The 20347-nt window shown below is 36.8% G+C and overlaps 1 protein-coding gene across 1 annotated transcript in view; it reads right to left on the bottom strand.

Annotated features, from left to right (window-relative positions):
• Positions 1 to 331: 331 nt before the first annotated feature.
• The window catches only part of LOC106131938 (photoreceptor-specific nuclear receptor), a 33833-nt gene continuing 13817 nt past the window's right edge, over positions 332 to 20347 (bottom strand). Inside the window, exons 4-11 of the mRNA XM_060951839.1 lie at positions 18422 to 18525; positions 9120 to 9234; positions 5482 to 5630; positions 4931 to 5021; positions 3354 to 3462; positions 1903 to 2017; positions 1069 to 1188; positions 332 to 570 (exon numbers count right to left, since the gene is read on the bottom strand). Of these exons, the coding sequence (XP_060807822.1) occupies positions 332 to 570; positions 1069 to 1188; positions 1903 to 2017; positions 3354 to 3462; positions 4931 to 5021; positions 5482 to 5630; positions 9120 to 9234; positions 18422 to 18525 (1042 nt within the window). The remainder of the gene's footprint in view (positions 571 to 1068; positions 1189 to 1902; positions 2018 to 3353; positions 3463 to 4930; positions 5022 to 5481; positions 5631 to 9119; positions 9235 to 18421; positions 18526 to 20347) is intronic.

The following is a 20347-nucleotide window of genomic DNA, read 5'->3' as shown; positions in this document are numbered from 1 at the left end:
CAGCCAAGACCTTCTCCATGGGCGTCTGGCCTATAGTCTTGGCAAAGAACTCCTCCAGCTGCTGCGGGGACACCAACCTCAACAGTAGCAAATCTACCGATGCAAGAAACGTTACTGAATGTAATTAACTAGGTTTTTAGTCCTAATTCTTAGGTATACATGTCAGCCAAGACCTTCTCCATGGGCGTTTGATCTATAGTCTTAGCAAAGAACTCCTTCTCCAACTGCTGCGGGGACACCAACCTCAACAACGGCATCAATAGCAAATCTACCCATTCAAGAAACGTTATTGAATGTAAGTTTGAATTTGAATTTAAGTATATTTTTAGTCCTAATTCTTATACATGTCAGCCAAGACCTTCTCCATGGGCGTCTGGCCTATAGTCTTGGCAAAGAACTCCTTCTCCAGCTGCTGCGGCGACACCAGCCTCAGCAGCGGCAACAGCAGCAGCAGGCGGCCGAAGCGCGCCGGCGCAGCGGCGTGCGCGGCGCGCGCATGCGATAGTAGCATCACCTGCGCCTGGTCCTGGAGATTCTCTATCTGCAGCGGGTCTTTGAGGCCTCGGGTTTCTGGAAGTGTTTAGATAACATATAAATCACAAATATATCTGTAGACAGGGCTAGCTGACATCAAAAGGGAGACTGCCACGTTCAGCTGCCTGGCTTAGTTATCACTAACAAATCTCAATTCTATCGAATTGAGATTTGTCACGCATTTTAACCGGGCACCTTACCGATGCGACCACCATCATGCTGCTAAAGATGGAACATCGGTGGTCGGTGCCTGGTTAAAATGCGTGATGCGCAGAAAGGCACAGCTCATGAGGAAACCTCACACTTGTGAGGAAACCTGCACATTCAGGCAATTGGATGTGTAACCATGATCAATCGAATACAATTTACCTGCAAAGGTTGCGGAGGTCGGATGGGAGTCGCTTCGTGTAAAATCCTAACTCACTTAATCCAGGATCCATGGTCAAAGGCATACCCCGCGCTCCTCTCCAGAGGAGTCAGGATACGACCGGGACTAAAGCCAGGAGGAAGGAGATGCTGCTAAAGATATCTCACCAGACTTGAAGAGGACGATGGCCTTCATACAGGCGAACTCTGCGGGGTCTACCAGCACGGCGCGGTACCGCGCCAGCACCTCGCGCAGGCGCCGCAGCGATGGTGACGTCACGCCATTCTCTGTTACATACATACATACATCTATACTTACTAATATTATAAAGCTGAACAGTTTCTTTGTTTGAACGCGCTAATCTCAGGAACTACTGGTTAGGTTATCGAAAAATTATTTTCGCGATGAATAGACCATTTAATCGAGGAAGGCTTTAGGCTATTAACATCACGCTGCAACTATAAGGAGCAAAGGAATAATGGAAAATGTGAAAAAAAAGGGGAAAATTATTCATCCTTGAGGGTTTTAATGATGCCCTAAATAACTATTCCACGCGGACGAAGTCGCGGGCCCAGCTAGTGTAATATAATAGAATAGATTTCTTTTCAGAATTAGATACAAGGTACCACTTATTGAGGTCAACATAACAACTTAAGTCTAATTGTATTACTACCGCTTCCAAAGCGCATGTGTAGAAGAAGTGGCGGAACAAATTACACTGCAGCATTTCCACTCGGTAGTCAGTTTACAAATAGAAATCAAACATAATCACGTCTATATCCCTTGCGGGGTAGAAAGAACCAACAGCCTTGAATTAACTGATAGGCCACGTCCAGCTGTTTGGCTTAATGATAGTATTGAAATTCAAATAGTGATAGATTAAGTATTACAAAGCCTATCCCTTAGTCGCCTATTACAACATCCCTGAAAAGAGATGGAGTAACCCTTTTTTTTTAGTTCCGAGAACCACACGGCACAATAGGTAAAAGAAATAACAATACCTTGATCCATTTGATCGCTGCCGAACAAAGCAGCGCAGGCGGTGTCCAGGGGCAGGCACCACTGGATAGCATTCAGTAGGAACAGTTCCGACCACGCCTCTTCTAGAAGGATCACCTGGAATACAAGGTAACATGACATAATATTAGACATATAATTGACGGCCTCGGTGGCGCAGCGATAGTACGCTTGTCTGTGACACCAGCGGTCCCGGGTTCGAATCCCGGTCAGGGCGTGATGAGAAAAGAACTTTTTCTGATTGGCCTGGGTCTTAGATGTTTATCTATATGAGTATTTATCATAAAATATGGTATCGTTGAGTTAGTATCTCGTAACACAAGTCTCGAACTTACTTCGAGGCTAACTCAATCTGTGTAATTTGTCCCGTATATATTTATTATTATTTATTTATAATAAACCTAAGTACGTATTGTGGAAGGTCGACTATCGAACTGCCGCTGGACAAGATGGTATAGGTAAAGTTTGGTATCTAAATAAATCCTAAATGTCTTTTGGAAAGAAAGAAATACCAATTGGGATAATTCCGCCATTGTACTTACATATTCTTTTAAATCCAATGACTGTTTGGTCATCTATACTAATATTACAAAGCTGAAGAGTTTGTTTGTTTGAACGCACTAATCTCAGGAACTACTGGTTCGAATTGGAAAAATTATTTTTGTGTTGAATAGACCATTCATCGAGGAAGCTATATAATATTACACTGAAACTTTTAGGAGCGAAGAAATAATGGAAGAAGAAAACATGTGAAAAATAACGGGGAAAATTATTCATCCTTGAGGGCTTCAATGATGCCCGAAATAACTATTCCACGCAGACGAAGTCGCGGGCACTGCTATTTGTAATATTTCTTTTTATGTGCAATAAAGAGTTGACAAACAAACAAATATGCAGTGTAGTTTGTTCCGCCGCTTCTTCTACACATGCGCTTTGGAAGCGGTAGTAGTTATAATTAGATTTAAGTGATGTGACGTCAATAAGTGATACCTTGTATCCAATTTTGAAAATAAATCTATTCTATTCTATTCTATTCTATTCTATTCTATTCTATTCTATTCTATTCTATTCTAATAAATATATCCTAAATGTGTTCTTCCTCGTCTTAGCGTTTATCTCGGTTACATCCTAATCTCTCTGAAGAGGTGCCCAGGATACGCTTTTTGGTCATGGTCTAAGTAAGTCTCGAAAAGGAATGAACCTTTCTTGTAAATTTAGGTAGGTATGTTTTATCCCCGAGCTATTAATTACCATTGTGCTTAATTAAACTTGTTCATATTTCGCGGACAAATTCAGGTGCAGTGTTAATGTGTCTATATGCTAATATAGACACATTAACACTGCACCTGAATTTTTACTTAAATGGATCCAATCATATATGAGCTATTGTAAAAAAATCGTCAAATTAATATATTATATTATTATTATGTTTTACCTGATCTCTGAAAGCGAGGCTGGCAAATGATGGCAAGTTCTTGGCCCACTTCACAGCCATGAAGAGAAGCCGGGCGGCTGTCTCAGCGGCGCTCTCCACACCAAGAGGTCTGGAAGTTTTACATACATATGGTCACGTCTATATCCCTGGCGGGGTAGACAGAGCCAACAGTCTTGAAAAGACTGAATGGCCACGTTCAGCTATTTGGCTTAATGATAGAATTGAGATTCAAATAGTGACAGGTCGCTAGCCCATCGCCCAAAAAAGAATACCAAGTTTGTAAGCCTATCCCTTAGTCGCCTTTTACGACATCCATGGGAAAGAAATGGAGTGGTCCAATTCTTTTTTGTATTGGTGCCGGGAACCACACGGCACTGGAAGTTTTCAATCATTATTTATACTTGTGGTTATATGCAACCTCAACATTAGCTTTGACACCTTTTTATCATAAAATTTACAGATTCTGCTACAATACAGAAACCGAAACTACGATGTTCGATGAACGACGTTCACCGTCTCATCTTCAAGATTACGATCTTTCTTAAAACCTGGGGCGAATGTGGTGATATGCAACCTCCACAGCAACTTTGACACATTTTTATCATAAAAGGAACATTTCATTTGTGTCACATGCTCAAGTAATACTGTATAATTTTATTTAATAAAGCCATATAAGTAATACTGTATAATTTTATTTAATAAAGCCATATTTATTGATATATGTACCATAGCATATATACAAATAATACCATGATAGCCATATACTTATACAAATAAAGATTTTTCTATCTTTCTTTCTTTCTTACTGAGAAGTGGTTAGTTATTCTACAATACTACACCTTTCCTAAGTAGCTAGACACAAGTCTGCAATTGAAAAGATCCCTATCATTATTTCAGCTATAGGATATCCAAAGCTGAACAAAGACCTTCCCAATGACTTCTACCTCGCTCTGTTAGAGGCGCCTTGCATCCAACGATTCCCCGCGGACTTCACCAGATCAGTCCATCTCAAGGGGGCAGTCCTACGCTGCACTTTCAGATACAGACTTAAAGATACGCGGTTTATTTTTGACTAATCGTCGAAAGAAAATAAGAGTTGAAGATAACAGTGACTGAACGCCTGACACAAATAATATCAAACGCCAAACGCATACAGATGTGCTTGTTTATTTTTGCCAGTTAGACCAATAGCTAATTAATAGTTTAATGGTTACAATTATGTGACAAAAATAGTTATAGAAGAAGCCAAATATGAGTCCTTTCAGCTAAAACATTGGATCGGAATAAAGAATTTACAGTTTAACTCTAAGAGTAGAAATACCTATATACGAGTATGTTTTTTTCCGGCGCTTTAGTAAAGAACCACTCTATATTTTTCCCGTGGATGTCATAAAAGGCAACTGAGGGATAAGTTTATTATAAACTTGGGATTCCTCTAGGAACCTGTCAATATTTGAATCTCAATTCTGTCATTAAGCCAAACAACTGAACGTGACCTTACAATCGTTTCAAGACTGCTGACTCTTTCTACCCCGCAAGGGATATAGATGTGACTGTCTGTATGTAATGGTACTAACCTATAAGGAACACAAGATTGAGGGTAGTTGTTGACTGACGGCGGAGAATAAGAGGTGGAGTCTTCTTCATTGGTAACATCAATGCTGTCATCTGCAAGTTACAATTAGATATATGTATATTAGTATCTCGTGTCAAGTAAAGTATTTCACATGTCTGCATAATTTTCATATAAACATTCTACACAAATCACGCCTTGAAAGTATCTATGCCATGACCCGTGCATCAGTTTTTCGATTAATCCACATTCACAACTCTTCATGCATACTTATCGATTTCTGGTACTCTTGACCTGACCTTTTGGCAGAACGACTTCGATTTTTAAATGTAAGATTATAGGTAACGTCTCACCAACGACTTCGATTTTTAAATGTAAGATTATAGGTTACGTCTCACCAACGACTTCGATTTTTAAATGTAAGATTAGGTTATAGGTTAGGTACCTACGTCTCACCAACCACTTCGATTTTTAAATGTAAGATTATAGGTTAGGTCTCACCAACGACTTTGATTTTTAAATTTAAGATATAGGTTATAATAGGTTACGTCTCACCATCGCTATCGGTGTGATGATTGGTTTCCTCGTGGTTGTCGTGTGAGGAGTCTGGTTGCGGCTGCGGTGGTTGCGGTAGCGCAGTGTAGTGTGGTGACAGTAACGGGTACCTTGCTGGGGATAACGCCATTGCTAGAGACACCGGTGGACTGAAAGGAAAAAAAAATTGAAAACCTATACTAATATTATAAAGCTGAAGAGTATGTTTGTTTATTTGTTTGAACGCGCTAATCTCAGGAACAACTGGTTCGAATTGAAAAATTCTTTTTGTGTTGAATAGACCATTTAACGAGGTAGGCTTAAGGCTATATAACATCACGCTGCAACTTTTAGGAGCGAAGAAATAATGGAAAATGTAATAAAAAAACGGGGAACATTATTCATCCTTGACGGCTTCAATGACGCCCAAAATAACTATTCCACGCGGACGAAGTCGCGGTCACAGATAATAACAGATATGTAAGTATGTTAGGGTTGTGCTAAAGTCTTTGTAGCTAGATCGTAGGTAGACCTATATATCCGTTACGATTGTACCTTGAAGTTAGACTTAGTATATCCAGCTAAATCTAGGTATAAACGGTTTTACTAGGTTGTTTTAAATCTGAATAATTATTTGGATTTTTGGGGAACCTAATTCAGATACTATACTAATAAGACTGTACTTGAAACTTTAACTCTCATCGTATTCAGTCCCAACAGTAATGCTAAGCAAATTATGATAGCATCAAAATTGTATCGCAAATAAATCGGGTACTCAACTGAAAGACAATTTACCTCAAAAGGTAATGTTTTATTCAACATCATCTTTCAATTCATAGTTTCTCGCCCTGCCATCCAAGTCTCGAAAGGGGGATGCATACATTTAAGCAAATCGCCAATCTATGATAGTGCTTATTCCTGTACCCTCAAATTTGTATCATACATTATTTATGTTATAGTTATGAATTATGAACCTGTTTTTCGAGATTGTTCTTTTATTGTCTTGACACCCTAGGTTTTAGGTGATTGGTTCAATTATATTGGAAACTATGTTTATAACACCTACTAGAGACTGCCCGCGCCTCCGCTCGCGCAAAACGAAAAATCCCAACATCCCCAGAGAAATTTCCAAAAATCCTTTCTTAGCGGACGTGATCTAGTCACAATATACCTTTCTGCCAATAACAGAATAATCCGACTAAATCGAAGTGCCCAAAAGAAAGCAAAGTAATTATCGTTGTTCTGCCCCGCCAAGCTAACGCTCTCAAAGCCACGAACAAAGAGTTTCCAACAGAGGAGTCAAAGAGAGATGCCATATAGCTCTGCGGCACTGAATCTGAATGAATAAATCTTGCTTTTCAAGTCAAAGTGATTCAAGCTTGGTGTTTTGTCCCGATTGTGTTTTAGGAGTTCGAGGTCTGTCTAGAAATGATGTAAGGTTTACATACATACATACATATAATCACGTCTATATCCCTTGCGGGGTAGACAGAGCCAACAGTCTTGAAAAGACTGATAGGCCACGTTCAGCTATTTGGCTTTAAGATAGAATTGAGATTCAAATAGTGACAGGTTGCTAGCCCATCGCCTAAAATAAGAATCCCAAGTTTATAAGCCTACCCCCTCAGTCGCCTTTTACGACATCCATGGGAGAGAGATGGAGTGGTCCTATTCTTTTTTATTGGTGCCGGGAATCACACGGCAATGTAAGGTTTAATATAAACGAATAGACTCAAGCCAGACCTTAATGATTTTTGAATGAATGAATTTATTGGTCAGACAAACTTAATGCGACGGAAATCGATAAAAATACTAGAATGAATATAGATTTAAGTACACAATTTTGCAGAGGAATTGAAGTTATACCGCGACTTTCATGTACAAGTAATTTAATCGATATTACTCGTATAACCCATGATCTTGAGACGAGAGAAAACATCGATAGAACGCCTGCACATTATATGCAGCTTGGATATTTATTATTCCATAAATAACAATATATTGTTACTAAAATAAAATGAATATGTGAAATATAGGCAGCTAAATGTAAAAGCATGATCTAAGAAGTTCAGATCAGGTTTGCCTGCAAAGGTTGCGGAGATAAGACGGGAGAACCTTCGTGTGAAAGACTTACCAACTCATTCCATAATCGTAGTTTGAGGCAAACGCCGAGCTTCTCTCCAAAGAAGTGAGGACGCAACGGGAACTAACGCCAGATGCACATACATACATATAATCACGTCTATATCCCTTGAGGGGAAGACAGAGCCAATAGTCTCGAAGACTGATAGGCCACGTTAAGCTGTTTGGCTTAATGATAGAATTGAGATTCAAATAGTGACAGGTTGCCAGCCCATCGCCTAAAAGAAGAATCCCAACTTTATTACCTTATCTTTCCCTTAGTCGACTTTTACAACATCCATAGGAACGAGTTGTAGTGATCCTCTTCTTTTTAAATTGGTGACGGGAACCACACCTATTCCATGGTTTCAGCTGTTCGTTGATTGATAAACCTATATTACGAGTACGTCACCTTATACCTTTTGTAGGACTAAATAAATGAATGTATGCGTGAAGTTGCCTACGAGATGGCCGTGTCCAGACGAGACTGGATATAAATAGTACTGACGTCAAGCCACCGAGGCTTGCCGATCAAGTTTCACGTTCAAAGTACTCATGATCAAAGGTTGGGTCGCCACGGCTGACCGCGCGCCCGGGCGATGAATGAAACCCCTTTACTGTGATTAGGCTTGGAACTAACTAGTCAAGACCGTTATAGTTGCTTGTCATCTTAGGGTTGAAGGATCGGTTGACTATACAGGTAGTTCACGATGTATGTATTGTTCACACATCGCTTACCAAAATGTGCGGTTATATGGGAAGACTTTTGTTAGTATAGTATTAACATAACCAACCTAAGGTTGACTGGAAGAGATTGCTTTAGCGATAAGTCCGCCTTTGTACCTCATTACCTGTGTTTTTATTTCTTTTTCTTATGGTGCAATAAATAGTCTATCTATCTATCTATCTAACCTGCGTTGTATAGCTCAGTTTCAACGTTAGTATCCCTTTTATAGTGATAACTAGTCAATACCGTTATGAGTTTCATATGGCTGTCTTTAAGCTAGACTAAATAATTTACGATATAATTTTGCTAACGCATCGCTTAACTTTAGGTACTAACATAGCATTGTTTTGTTACTATGTACGGGAATTTGGTTTGAAACTAGTCAAGACTTATAAGTGGCCTTTCATTGAGTATAACGCATCAATTTACAACATTGTTGAAGATATTTGTATCAGATCCTAAATAACTTGAACCGATAAACATTTAAGAACGCAGCCCATATGGTTGTTATTACGAACAATAATCATACATACATACATATGTTCACGTCTATATCCCTTGCGGGGTAGACAGAGCCAACAGTCTTGAAAGGACTGAATGGCCACGTTCAGCTATTTGGCTTAATGATAGAATTGAGATTCAAATAGTGACAGGTTGCTAGCCCATCGCCTAAAAAAGAATCCCAAGTTTGTAAGCCTATCCCTTAGTCGCCTTTTACGACATCCATGGGAAGAGATGGAGTGGTCCTATTCTTTTTTGTATTGGTGCCGGGAACCACACTAATAATACTACTAATAATAATTATATTTACCCAAAAACCCCGACCGCGACCGCGGCTTCCCTCAGGGCTCGCTCCTGGTCCATGTCTCGCAGGGCTTCGGGTCGGATGGTCGCGGTGTTGCGAGGTTGACGCTCGTTCTGAACGGCTGAGGACAAATATCTTTGGTCAGAGGGAGTAAGAGAGCTTCGATAAATATTATCATATTACTAGCTGTCCCGGCAAACGTTGTTTCATATAAAATTGTTTTAAGTAATTTCTAGTTAAAAGAATGTTAAGGATGGACAACTCTTATCACTAAGGGGTATGAAAAATAGATTTTAGCCGTTTCTCATACCTACTCAATATGCTCACAAAATAAAGGAACGAATATTGTGACACGAGAATTTTAACGTTAAGTTACATCGACGTTTTTGGGACAGTGGTAGTCTAGTAGCGAAGAAAAATATTAAAATGGCAATGTGCTCTTCCCACGTAAATTATGCAAGTCGACTAAGGTAGATTTATTATACATATTGTTAATATAATAAGCAGGGATAAATGGGTCTTGTGAATATTGGCATTGGCGGAAGAAGACGTTATTATGTTCGAGTGTAAGAATTTTTTTATTTAGGTATTTATATATGAATATATACATCAAACCAGAATATAGGTATTAGTAATTCCTTAGATTCCCTAGACTAGGCGATTCTTTATCCAGAAGTGGACGTTTCCCGACGGAAAACCTGAGTCTTATATAAATTGTTGTCTCCATCAATCATATCTTTATAGACGCTGATACGCTATATTATTTAAAGATTTTCAGCTATTTGTTATGTACATTAGTTTGAATACTAACCGATGCTCTTACAATCCAAATATTACAAATGTGAAAGGCTGTGTGACTTGTTTCACGGTTAAATCAATAAAAAAAGTACAGAAACTGAAATGTAAAATGACCTATGAAGGCCTATTTTCGGAATAAAATATTGATTTTGTTTTTTTTTTAATCAGATTTTGATGATTAATTTTATGAATGATCCAAAACATAAGAATACTTTTTATTCTCTGCCTGAAACCACACTGTCAAGAAAATCTTGTTGTCTGTCGTTATATCTTCACTCTAACCCTAGAATCTCGGTTCCACATCACGTTCGCGCAGAATATCCGATAGTCTGCATTCGACCCCTGTCGACAAAGCCTGCCGCATGGGATTGCCAAAAAGAAGGATGCGGTAACTAGCCCTAGTAAACAAATATTAACAATGAAAGTTTAGAGTATTGTTTTCTAATACTACTTATGTATATTGTACATTGTATTTTTTTATATAAAGAGTTTACAAACAAACAAACTACGTATACCTACTAATAAAGTTTTAAATTAAAGCTGACCTACATTTTGGAAGTTTTTCTGTAATAACCATTAAGTACCTACTTGATTTTTCTTTGGACTTCTTAACGTAGTTATACATACATATATTCACGTCGTTATCTCTTACGGGGTAGACCGATCCAACTGTCACGTAAAGCCTAAAAGAGGACAGTTAGCCATATAGGTAGATTTAGTTGCATATTATAACTTTGTGGAATTATGTATTCTCTGCCTACCCCTCCGGGAAAAAGTCGTGATTATATGTTTGTATGTATAACTTTGAATTGACCTTGTTTTATTAATATTATCGCTTATGTTTCACTTCAAAGATTGTGAAAGTCAGCATCACTTCGTGTAAAAGGTCACTTGTGGTCATAGGCGAACCCCGGGCTCCTTTTAAGAGACAAATATATATCTCTCTCAGAAGTAACAATAGAAGGACATTGATGGTGGAATTATGGAGACATTAAATACACACATCTATAATAATTATGTAAGTAAATATGGCTGTCAAACACGATAAAATTGTCAGTTACCGATTCCCTCTCCAAGCCAGCAAACCAACCCTCCCCCGAGGGTGGGGTAGGCTTCTATTTGATTTTATTGCCTTCTGAGTTGAACGAGCACCTTTTACTGCTTAACTTTATACGGTACGTATAACCAGATATACATACAATTGGTTCCAACTTTATAGACGATGCTGAGATTTAATTTGGAAGGGGTGGTAAATATATATTTTTTATTCAACACGTTTATGCGTTTGGTCTCAGTCTGCCTGATGGTAAGATTTGGTCAAAGGTATATCTATATATTTACTACATACATACATATAGTCACGTCTATAACCCTTGTGGGGTAGAGCTAACAGTCTTTAAAACCTTCCTGGCACCAATAAATAAAAGAATACGACCACTCCATCTTGTTCCAATGGATGTCTTAAAAGGCGACCAAGGGACAAGCACATTCATCTAGTGTAGCTTTTACCATTATGGGTAAATTTGTAGAGATCCGATGGGTGTTTTGAGTGACTTCCCCAATTGAGTCTCATGGTCAAAAAAGACGCACCCGGGTCTTCCCCAAAGAGGTAAAAACCATGGCTGGGTCAACAATTATTGTGAACCTCCTTTTTTTAAAGGCAGTTGAACAAATTTCCGAATTAACAACGGAATTCTAAAATACTTAAAACATAACAATGCTATTTTCTGCAATCGAGTAATAAAACCAAACATCCCGTACATACTTACTGTCCCACACTGAAATAGTTCCCCCCACCCACCCTGTAACTATAAATCAAATCGCCCCTCCCACTTCCTGCCGCAGCCATCTTTGAGGTCTCACTTCCGGTGGAGCGAAAGAGACGGCGATAATGTAGTTTTATAACTAAGAACAGCGCGATATATTACCTAGTAGTATAGTAGTATTTTGCAATCTTGCTGCATTACTTCGCTACGAAAAATATTTGTTTTTCACACGTTTATGGCTGAAGGCGAGACGGACAAACATATAGACTGCATTTGTGATGCAGCGGTAGTGCGCTTGACTGTGACAGAGTAGATCCTGGGTTCGAATTCCGGCCAGGGCATGATGAGAACGAACTTTTTCTGATTGGTCTGGGTTTTGGATGTTCACCTAAATAAGTACTTATTTATAATAAAACATAGTATCGATGAGTTAGGGATACTAACTCTAGTCACACAAGTTCCGAACTTATTTCGAGGCTAACTCTGTATAATTTTTCCGGTATATTATTTATTTATGTATTGTAGTTTGCATGGCCCTGACAATAATCGATTATTTTTAAATGCCATTTAATTTTAATATATATATATATTATACGTATATATATTAAAATTTAAGTATATATATATATATATTATACGTTAAGTATGGCAAAGTTAGGTAGTTAAGCACCATTTTAGTAAAATTTAAATTAATTAATAGTTATTAGCAGATGAAGCTTTGGCGATAAAAACATGGCAATAAAAACATGACTAGGGAAATATTTTGTTTACGAATCAAAAACTTGAAATCAAACCTAAAAATATAACTAATTTAATTACAAGTTTTACTTCCCAATTTTAGTTTCAATTTAAACTAAAAACCTAGTTTAGTATCAATCAATAAAAAAAATACTTAATTCAATTTAAAAAAAATAAATGTGCAACAACTTTCGTCTGTCACCCCATCACAGACGTTCTCTATAATTGAAAAATAAAATCAAGTACTCAGGTGCTGGTCCCATCTGTGTGACATCTACAGCATTACCAACGCAGCTCACAAAAATACACCCATCTCCTTCACACACGTACAAAAACACAACAAACAATACAACCGTCCCACTCCACAGCGACTTCTGTCAGCCTGATTCGGTTAATGGTTATTGATTCTATAACCTATCAAAGAATCGATTCTGAATTGTATTCACTTCCAATAAAGTACAATTTCGCTTGGATTTAATACAATTTCGGATTGCAAACGGAACTCTAAGCCTTTTGTATTTGAGCCCACACTTGTCCGACTTAAAAGTTAGAAATCCAGATTTAACTTGATACGATCCTGTGTTTTAAGCGCATTTGAATTTGAGTCATAGTAAGTTAAATTTAGAGTTTAAATTCGTTTGGAGAAGTAAAGGATTTGTGACCTTTTGAAACTGGTCGGGCTATTAATTCAGGGTTGGATCTAGGGGTTTATGGTAGGATTAAATTCGCATTAATCAGTGTCCGTGGATTTAACTCCGGTATAAACAGTTAAGTGTTAGGGTACGATGTTGGATTTATGGTACACTCAGTGCGTGATGTACAATGACTAATTGATTTTGTATATAATTGCAGGTAACAAGAATTGGTTACTGTTGGAATAACTTATTAATTAAAACCGTAAGACAATGTTACAAAAATATTGTATAAAAAATATTTTTATATATGTATATTGTTAATTTAAATTATACCTAAATCAATTATACTTATATTATGGGATTTTACTTTCGGCTGTCTTAATTTCAGTGACATAAAATAAAATGATATCCATCGAAACGAGACCTTTAAGACTTAAGATTACTGGCTCTGTCTATCCCATAAGTGAAAAGTGTGCATCTTTTCAGAGTAGGATTAATTCTCGGCTATCTATACTAATATTATAAAGCTGAAGAGTTTGTTTGTTTGTTTGAACGCGCTAATCTCGGGAACTACTGGTTCGAATTTAAAAATTATTTTATGTTGTATAGACCATTTATCGAGGAAGGCTAATAACATCACGCTGCAACTTTAGGAGGGAAGAAATAATGGAGAATGTGAAAAAGATCGGGTGAAATTATTCATCCTTGAGGGCTTCAATGATGCCCAAAATAACTACTTATTCCAAGCGGACGAAGTCGCGGGTACAGCTAGTAGGTAACCTATAAACTCAAAACTTATGTTCGTTACCAATAGGAATAGGCCGTAAAGCTGAGCGAAGCTTTTCAATCTTTTCGAGAATGTTGGCTTTATCTACCCCGTAAAGGATAAAGACGTGATAATATTCATATGTGTACAATTTTGATTATTAATGACAACAACTAATGACATTTTCTCTCCGACTGTACACCCCAGTCCGGCTTAAAGCGATACGAAGGAGGTACCTTCTGGGATTAAACGCTAAATCACCCTATTAGCATTTAATTTTATAAATGAATCTTTAATTCTCTGCCTTCTACTCTCTTCTGCTTCTGTTTTAAAATACTTATGAACATAAAAAAAAACTCATATCAAATTTTAAATATGTAGTATTAATTTTTTTATCTTTTCTTAATTTCTTTTCTTCTCAAAGCTTCCTCTAAAATTTATCAATTAACTTTTGCAAATGCGATCAGTTTATTAGTTCGAAAATTATTTGTTATCACTACTTAACATTAATTAGTGTAGTGTAGGTATTCAACTAAGAGTGAATTTTAAGTGTAAAATAAATATATTTATTACAAACATTTTAAAATTATTTCAATAATTTTATTAAATATAACCTGTTCCTAACTTACAACTACAAATTGAGTTGTCAATTACTAATCAACAAACTCAAAGGATAACATTCCTATTTCATATGACACTGTATCCATATTAATTGCCAGAAGAGCCCAGAACCTCTGATAAATTCAGTTAGCTGTACTCACTGAGGCTTTTGACAAGGTGAAGCGCCACCGTACCATCCGAGAATAATTAAATTGTCGTAGCAGCATCTCAAAGTGTAACCAAATTAAGCTTTCCTTTTCACAGGATAGACGCCGAGAGCAAAATAATACAAAGCTTAAAGTAATAAAGGCGGTGGCAACCGGGCGTTCCCCAAGGCACCCTACTGGGCCCGCCTCATTATTTGCTTTAGAACATCTTTTTGACACTTTCTTTTCGTGTTAAATTGGATCAACGTTTCATTGTTGTGTACGTTATGGTAATCGCAATTGTGATTCGTTCAAAGTTTGATTGCACGGATTCTTGAGGATGCGATGCGAAGTTTGAATTGTTTTAATAAAATTCGGTATTTGTTTGTTTAAGTTTCTTCTTCTGTCTATTTTTGCTGTTTCAATTCAATTACGTGTTATCTGAATGGGCTAATCTATTTAATGCTATTTTTAGTTGAGACAAAAATATTTTTTTAATAATTATGTCATTGAGAATGTTGAGCTAATTATACAATTTCGACAACATTCGTTAGTGTAAGTATAATACTTTCACAAGATTCCTTATATAATTATCTAGTTAGTTACGTGGGACATGTCCTATCTTAATCCTCTCCTATTTAGCTGAAATTCTATGACGCTTGACACAAATCTTCATCCAAAAACTCCCACGGGACCGTTAGCCGCAGGGCAACACATTGATGACCAACACAATATAACAAAACGTACAGAATTCAAAAAATATTGAGATCATTAAAATAAATTTAAAAATTAATGGCATGCGGTTAAACAACCCACTTGCTAACGAGGGGGTGCTCATTTGAATGTGAACTGCGGACGCCCAGGGCTGTGGCTTTGTAGTTTTTGCTTAATTATCTGTATTCGCGAGAATTTCGCACTCATTACGGCGGGGGTGTGGTCCGAAATGCGACTTAGTAGATTCGGCTTAAGGGCATTATGGTTTGCGGTGTGTTAAGTGGACTGTTATTATATTCTGTTGACAAGTAAGACAGATTTAAAAATGATGAATGATTCAATGAAATTTCTTTATTCCCAATATTAAAATGTAACGTTTGTTTTGTTTGTTTGTTTCTAAACTGTTTATTGCACATTAAAAAAAATACATAACAGTTATATGTTTGTTAATCTTCAATTTAAATTAGCGGTACAGAAAAGTAACTTTTGTGACTGTAAATCTGTGAAAGTTAGGCTGACCCTTATCGCATGGATACCTTGAAGTATATATTACTAGACAATCTCAAGGTCAATAAGAAAGAATACTTAACTGATCTAGTTAAAATTTTGAGCCAAAGCTATGAAGCATTAACAAATAATTTAATTTTCTTGTGCACATCATAAACGATCAAAAGACAAAAGCGCTAACAACGGAATCACCTGAAAGTTGTGAAGGATATGTTCTAAGAAAGAGGAATTTTCTATGCCTTGCTATCAACAACTTACTCTTATTCAACATTACCATACTTATGGGTACACTCCTGCAGATTGATACCATGCAGTTTTACAATTCATACATTTTAATTTTTCAGACGTATTTTTAAATTCTATACATTCAACTAGACATAATAAAGCATTAGATATACAACTCAATACTCCATTAACCAAATTGAAATACGAAGATCGCCGTTGCATACCCAATTTGACTAAACTAACAATCGTATGCGCGACTAACTGCCTTAAGCCATCATTTGTATACGCGGTAGTGGTCACGTGTTGACACGTGCCCTCAAAACGTTTCACAACCCTTCCCATTATTTTATATTCGCATCGGTTAGTGTGTTTGTTGATAGAATAGACTGTGATGCTGTAGAAGTAATACTTAGTGGCGTGTGCTAAACTTTGGTATAGTGTTTAAGGCATCAGGCACAAAAGTAAATGTGTGAAACCAAAAGATTTGACAATTATTAAGCGATATGATAGTATCCTATAATAATGAATATTTTTTTTTAATTTGAGTTTGCCTTAAACATTAGGGATGTGTGACTTTTAGTAAATCGTCACAGGTAATGGTGTCGAGAGACAATTCAATTCATAGGATAACGACAATATTTATTGTACTAGTTTCACAATTTTTTAGAGAACGTGGGTTTGGTTTTAAGACACAAGATCCAGCAACTAGCCGCTTGAAGGTAGCCAGCTAGTTAACTTGGTGACCAAAGAAGGCACAATGTCACGGGTATCTTAAAAGCTTGACTATCGACGTTATTAACAGAGCATTTTTTCTTTTAGTCGGCTATCTTAACCATTTAACCATCAACTCTCATAAAAGCTGTAAGTATATCCTACTAATATTATAAATGAGAAAGTTTATCAGTATGGATGTTTGTTACTCTTTTACGCAAAAACTACTTCGGTAGTACCTACATACCAAATTAAGTAAATTATGGTATGAACATTGATAGATAAAACTCTTTATTGCACCATAAGAGTAAAACATACAAAACAACACAAATAGATGGTACAAAGGCGGACTTATCGCTAAAGCAATCTCTTCCAGTCAACCTTTGGGTGGAAGGAAACCAAATGTAGGTAGCTGACGACCCAGAATAATTATATAGGCTACTTTTTAATTATGTAGAAATTTATTGTTTATTATAACGCATCCTCAATGCTTATTATGTGCGCTGCCTTCTTAATTATGGATTTTTCTTTATATTTTGGTTGACTGGAAGAAATCATATTTGGGTTAAATCCAATAACTATTTTTTCAATTTATTATATTTATTTTGTTATGCGTAATAAAGAGTTTACAAACAAACAAACATAAAGTACAAAAACCCTACAATCGGCGAGTCAACATGATAACTTTCCGCCTAATCGGTCCGTGCGTGCGATGGACAGACAGACGCAGTTTAGTTTTTATATACGGATTGACGTGTTGTGATATGTTTATGATGTGTCCGTTTGTTGGGGTGACGTGGGAACTGAGGATTTTTATTTGAATGTTTTGAACGATTAACTAGGCTTTGCTTGTGTGTTTAAAAAAAAAATATTTGCAAGCGAATAATGTACCCCGTATTTTTCTCCGTAATCCACTTAAATATACAAGATTTCATGAAGTTCGGTTCAGTGGTTACATACATACATATGGTCATGTCTATATCCCTTGCGGGGTAGACAGAGCCAACAGTCTCGAATAGACTGAATGGCCACGTTCAGCTATTTGGCTTAATGATAGAATTGAGATTCAAATAGTGACAGGTTGCTAGCCCATCGCCTAAAAAAGAATCCCATGTTTATAAGCCTATCCCTTAGTCGCCTTTTACGACATCCAAGGGAAAGTGATGGAGTGGTCCTATTCTTTTTTGTATTGGTGCCGGGAACCACACGGCTAACTCAATCTGTGTAATTTGTGCTGTACCTATGTAAGTATGTTTATTTATATTTAAACCTTTGATCGCGATAAATACTTTAAGTACAATGGTATGTTATTCTCCAGACTCTTAATTATATAATACGGGAAATTTCAAGAAAAGATTAGAAACTAACAAGCTTACTTTCGCATTTATAATATTAGGATTATTACAATACGGATAAAAGTTAAGCTAGGCTATAGCTATAGTTGCAATCACAGCTATTTATTTATTTACTAATTTATGTACACAGAAAACATCGAGACTGATAAATACAAGAAACAAAATTACAAAGGTTCTGCTTATTTCAAAAGAAATCTCTTTTAGCAGACCCGAGATAGGAGACATTATGGAAAGGGTGACAGGCGTGTACTCCACTCACACGACTAATAATAGACATACATAAACAAAATATAATAAAATACATACATAAATACAAAAAGCTATCTGTTTTAAATTGACTCGCTCACCGTCCTTGTTCATGCCCATAGCGAGACACTTCTTCAGCCTGCAAGCTTGGCACTGATTCCTGTGGGCTTTGTCCACCACGCACCGCCCCGTGCCTGCCTGACATCTGTTGACAAATCAAATCAAATCAAATATATTTATTGTGCAACACAGGTTAAAAGGCTGTTACATATTTGTGATCATCACTGTGAGCTGTCCTAATGGACGTACAATATCGTATTAAAATTAAATAAGAATTTAATATATATATACTTTAACTAGCTGTCCCGGCAAACGTTGTTTTGCAATATAATGTTGGTGGACAACCCTTATCGCTAATGGATGTGAAAAATAGATTTTGGCCGATTCACAGACCTACTCAATATGCTCACAAAGTTTCACGAGAATCGGTCAAGCCGTTTCGGAGGATTATGGGAACGAACATTGTGACACGAGAATTTTATATATAAGAAGATTGTGTAAGCTAATAAATGATGATGAAATGATTTATATTTTTTTTTTGTGTTTTCGCTTTGTTTCTTTATTTTAGAAAATATCTTTCCCACGCATGTCGTAATATGTCACTAAGGGAAAGGCTTATAAAATTAAGATTCCTCTTATAGGCGATGGGCTAGCAACCTGTCACTATTTTAATCACAATTCCATCATAAAGCCATACAGCTGAACATGGCCTTTCAGTCTTTTCAAGACGATGAGTAGTCGTATGAATAGAATAGAATAGAATAGATTTATTTTCAAAATTGGATACAAGGTATCACTTATTGACGTCACATCACTTAAATCTAATTATAACTACTACCGCTTCCAAAGCGCATGTGTAGAAGAAGCGGCGGAACAAACTACACTGCAGCATTTTCATCGGACGTCAATGTACAAATATAGATCTCTTAAATCTAAATCATGAACGAATACACATTGTCTACGGTTTGTATTCGTCCATGATTGGAGTGAGATGAGTTGGAGTGGTCCTATTCTTTTTTCTATTAGTGCCGGGAACCACACGGCAATTTCATAAAGTACTTATAAGTTTTATTTTTCCTAATTACATACCAAATGTACCTAATTTTTGCAAAAAAACACATATTATTATTAGATTCCGTAGAGTCTCTATGAGACAGATGTCTACGACCTCTACGTGACTCTACGAATGGTCTACGAGACTACGAATGTCTGCCCGATATATATTTATATTTTTATGATTTAATATATTTTATTGTCTTTAAATACACAATCAACTTTATTATAAGGGGTTAAAAGTCATTATCCTGTTTCCTCTAATATTCCGAAATATAAAATTGAAGATTTAAACAATTTTTTGAATACAAAAAGCCACACATATCACCAACCATCGGTTCAGATAAAAAATAATAATAAAACATAATAGGGTATGTACAAAACACAAATAAGTATAGCAACAGCTTGTCAAAACCCGACCCCATCATTGAGCTACCGCGTTACACGGCACTTAACCTCTCTGAATGATGTTGTAACGAACAAGAATGTCTGTCTATTAAGAATGACGTCGGGTGGTAGATTACATTTGGATTGTAAGCTGTTATCAATTTATGTTAATTTTATTACCTAGCGTGGTCAGCGTAAAGCGTTAACAGTTTCATAAGTTCTGAGACTTAGCTGTATGGATTAATGATAGAATCGACATTACCTAAATACTTAAATCGCATTCAGTGCCGTGTCGTTCCCGGCACCAATTAATAAAAGAATAGGACCACTCCACTCCTTTCCCATGGATGTCGTAAATGGCGACTAAGGGTTAGGCTTATAAACTTGGGATTCATCTCAAAGGCGATGGGCTAGCAACCTGTCACTATTTGAATCTCAATTATACGAGTATCATTTAGCCAAAAATCTGAACGTGGTCTTCAGTCTCTTCAAGACTGTTGGCTCTGTCTACCCTGCGAGGGATATAG

The sequence above is a fragment of the Amyelois transitella genome, chromosome 26 (assembly GCF_032362555.1).
Source record: "Amyelois transitella isolate CPQ chromosome 26, ilAmyTran1.1, whole genome shotgun sequence".
Taxonomy (NCBI): Eukaryota; Metazoa; Arthropoda; class Insecta; order Lepidoptera; family Pyralidae; genus Amyelois; species Amyelois transitella.
This window is presented reverse-complemented; position numbering and strand designations above follow the sequence as displayed.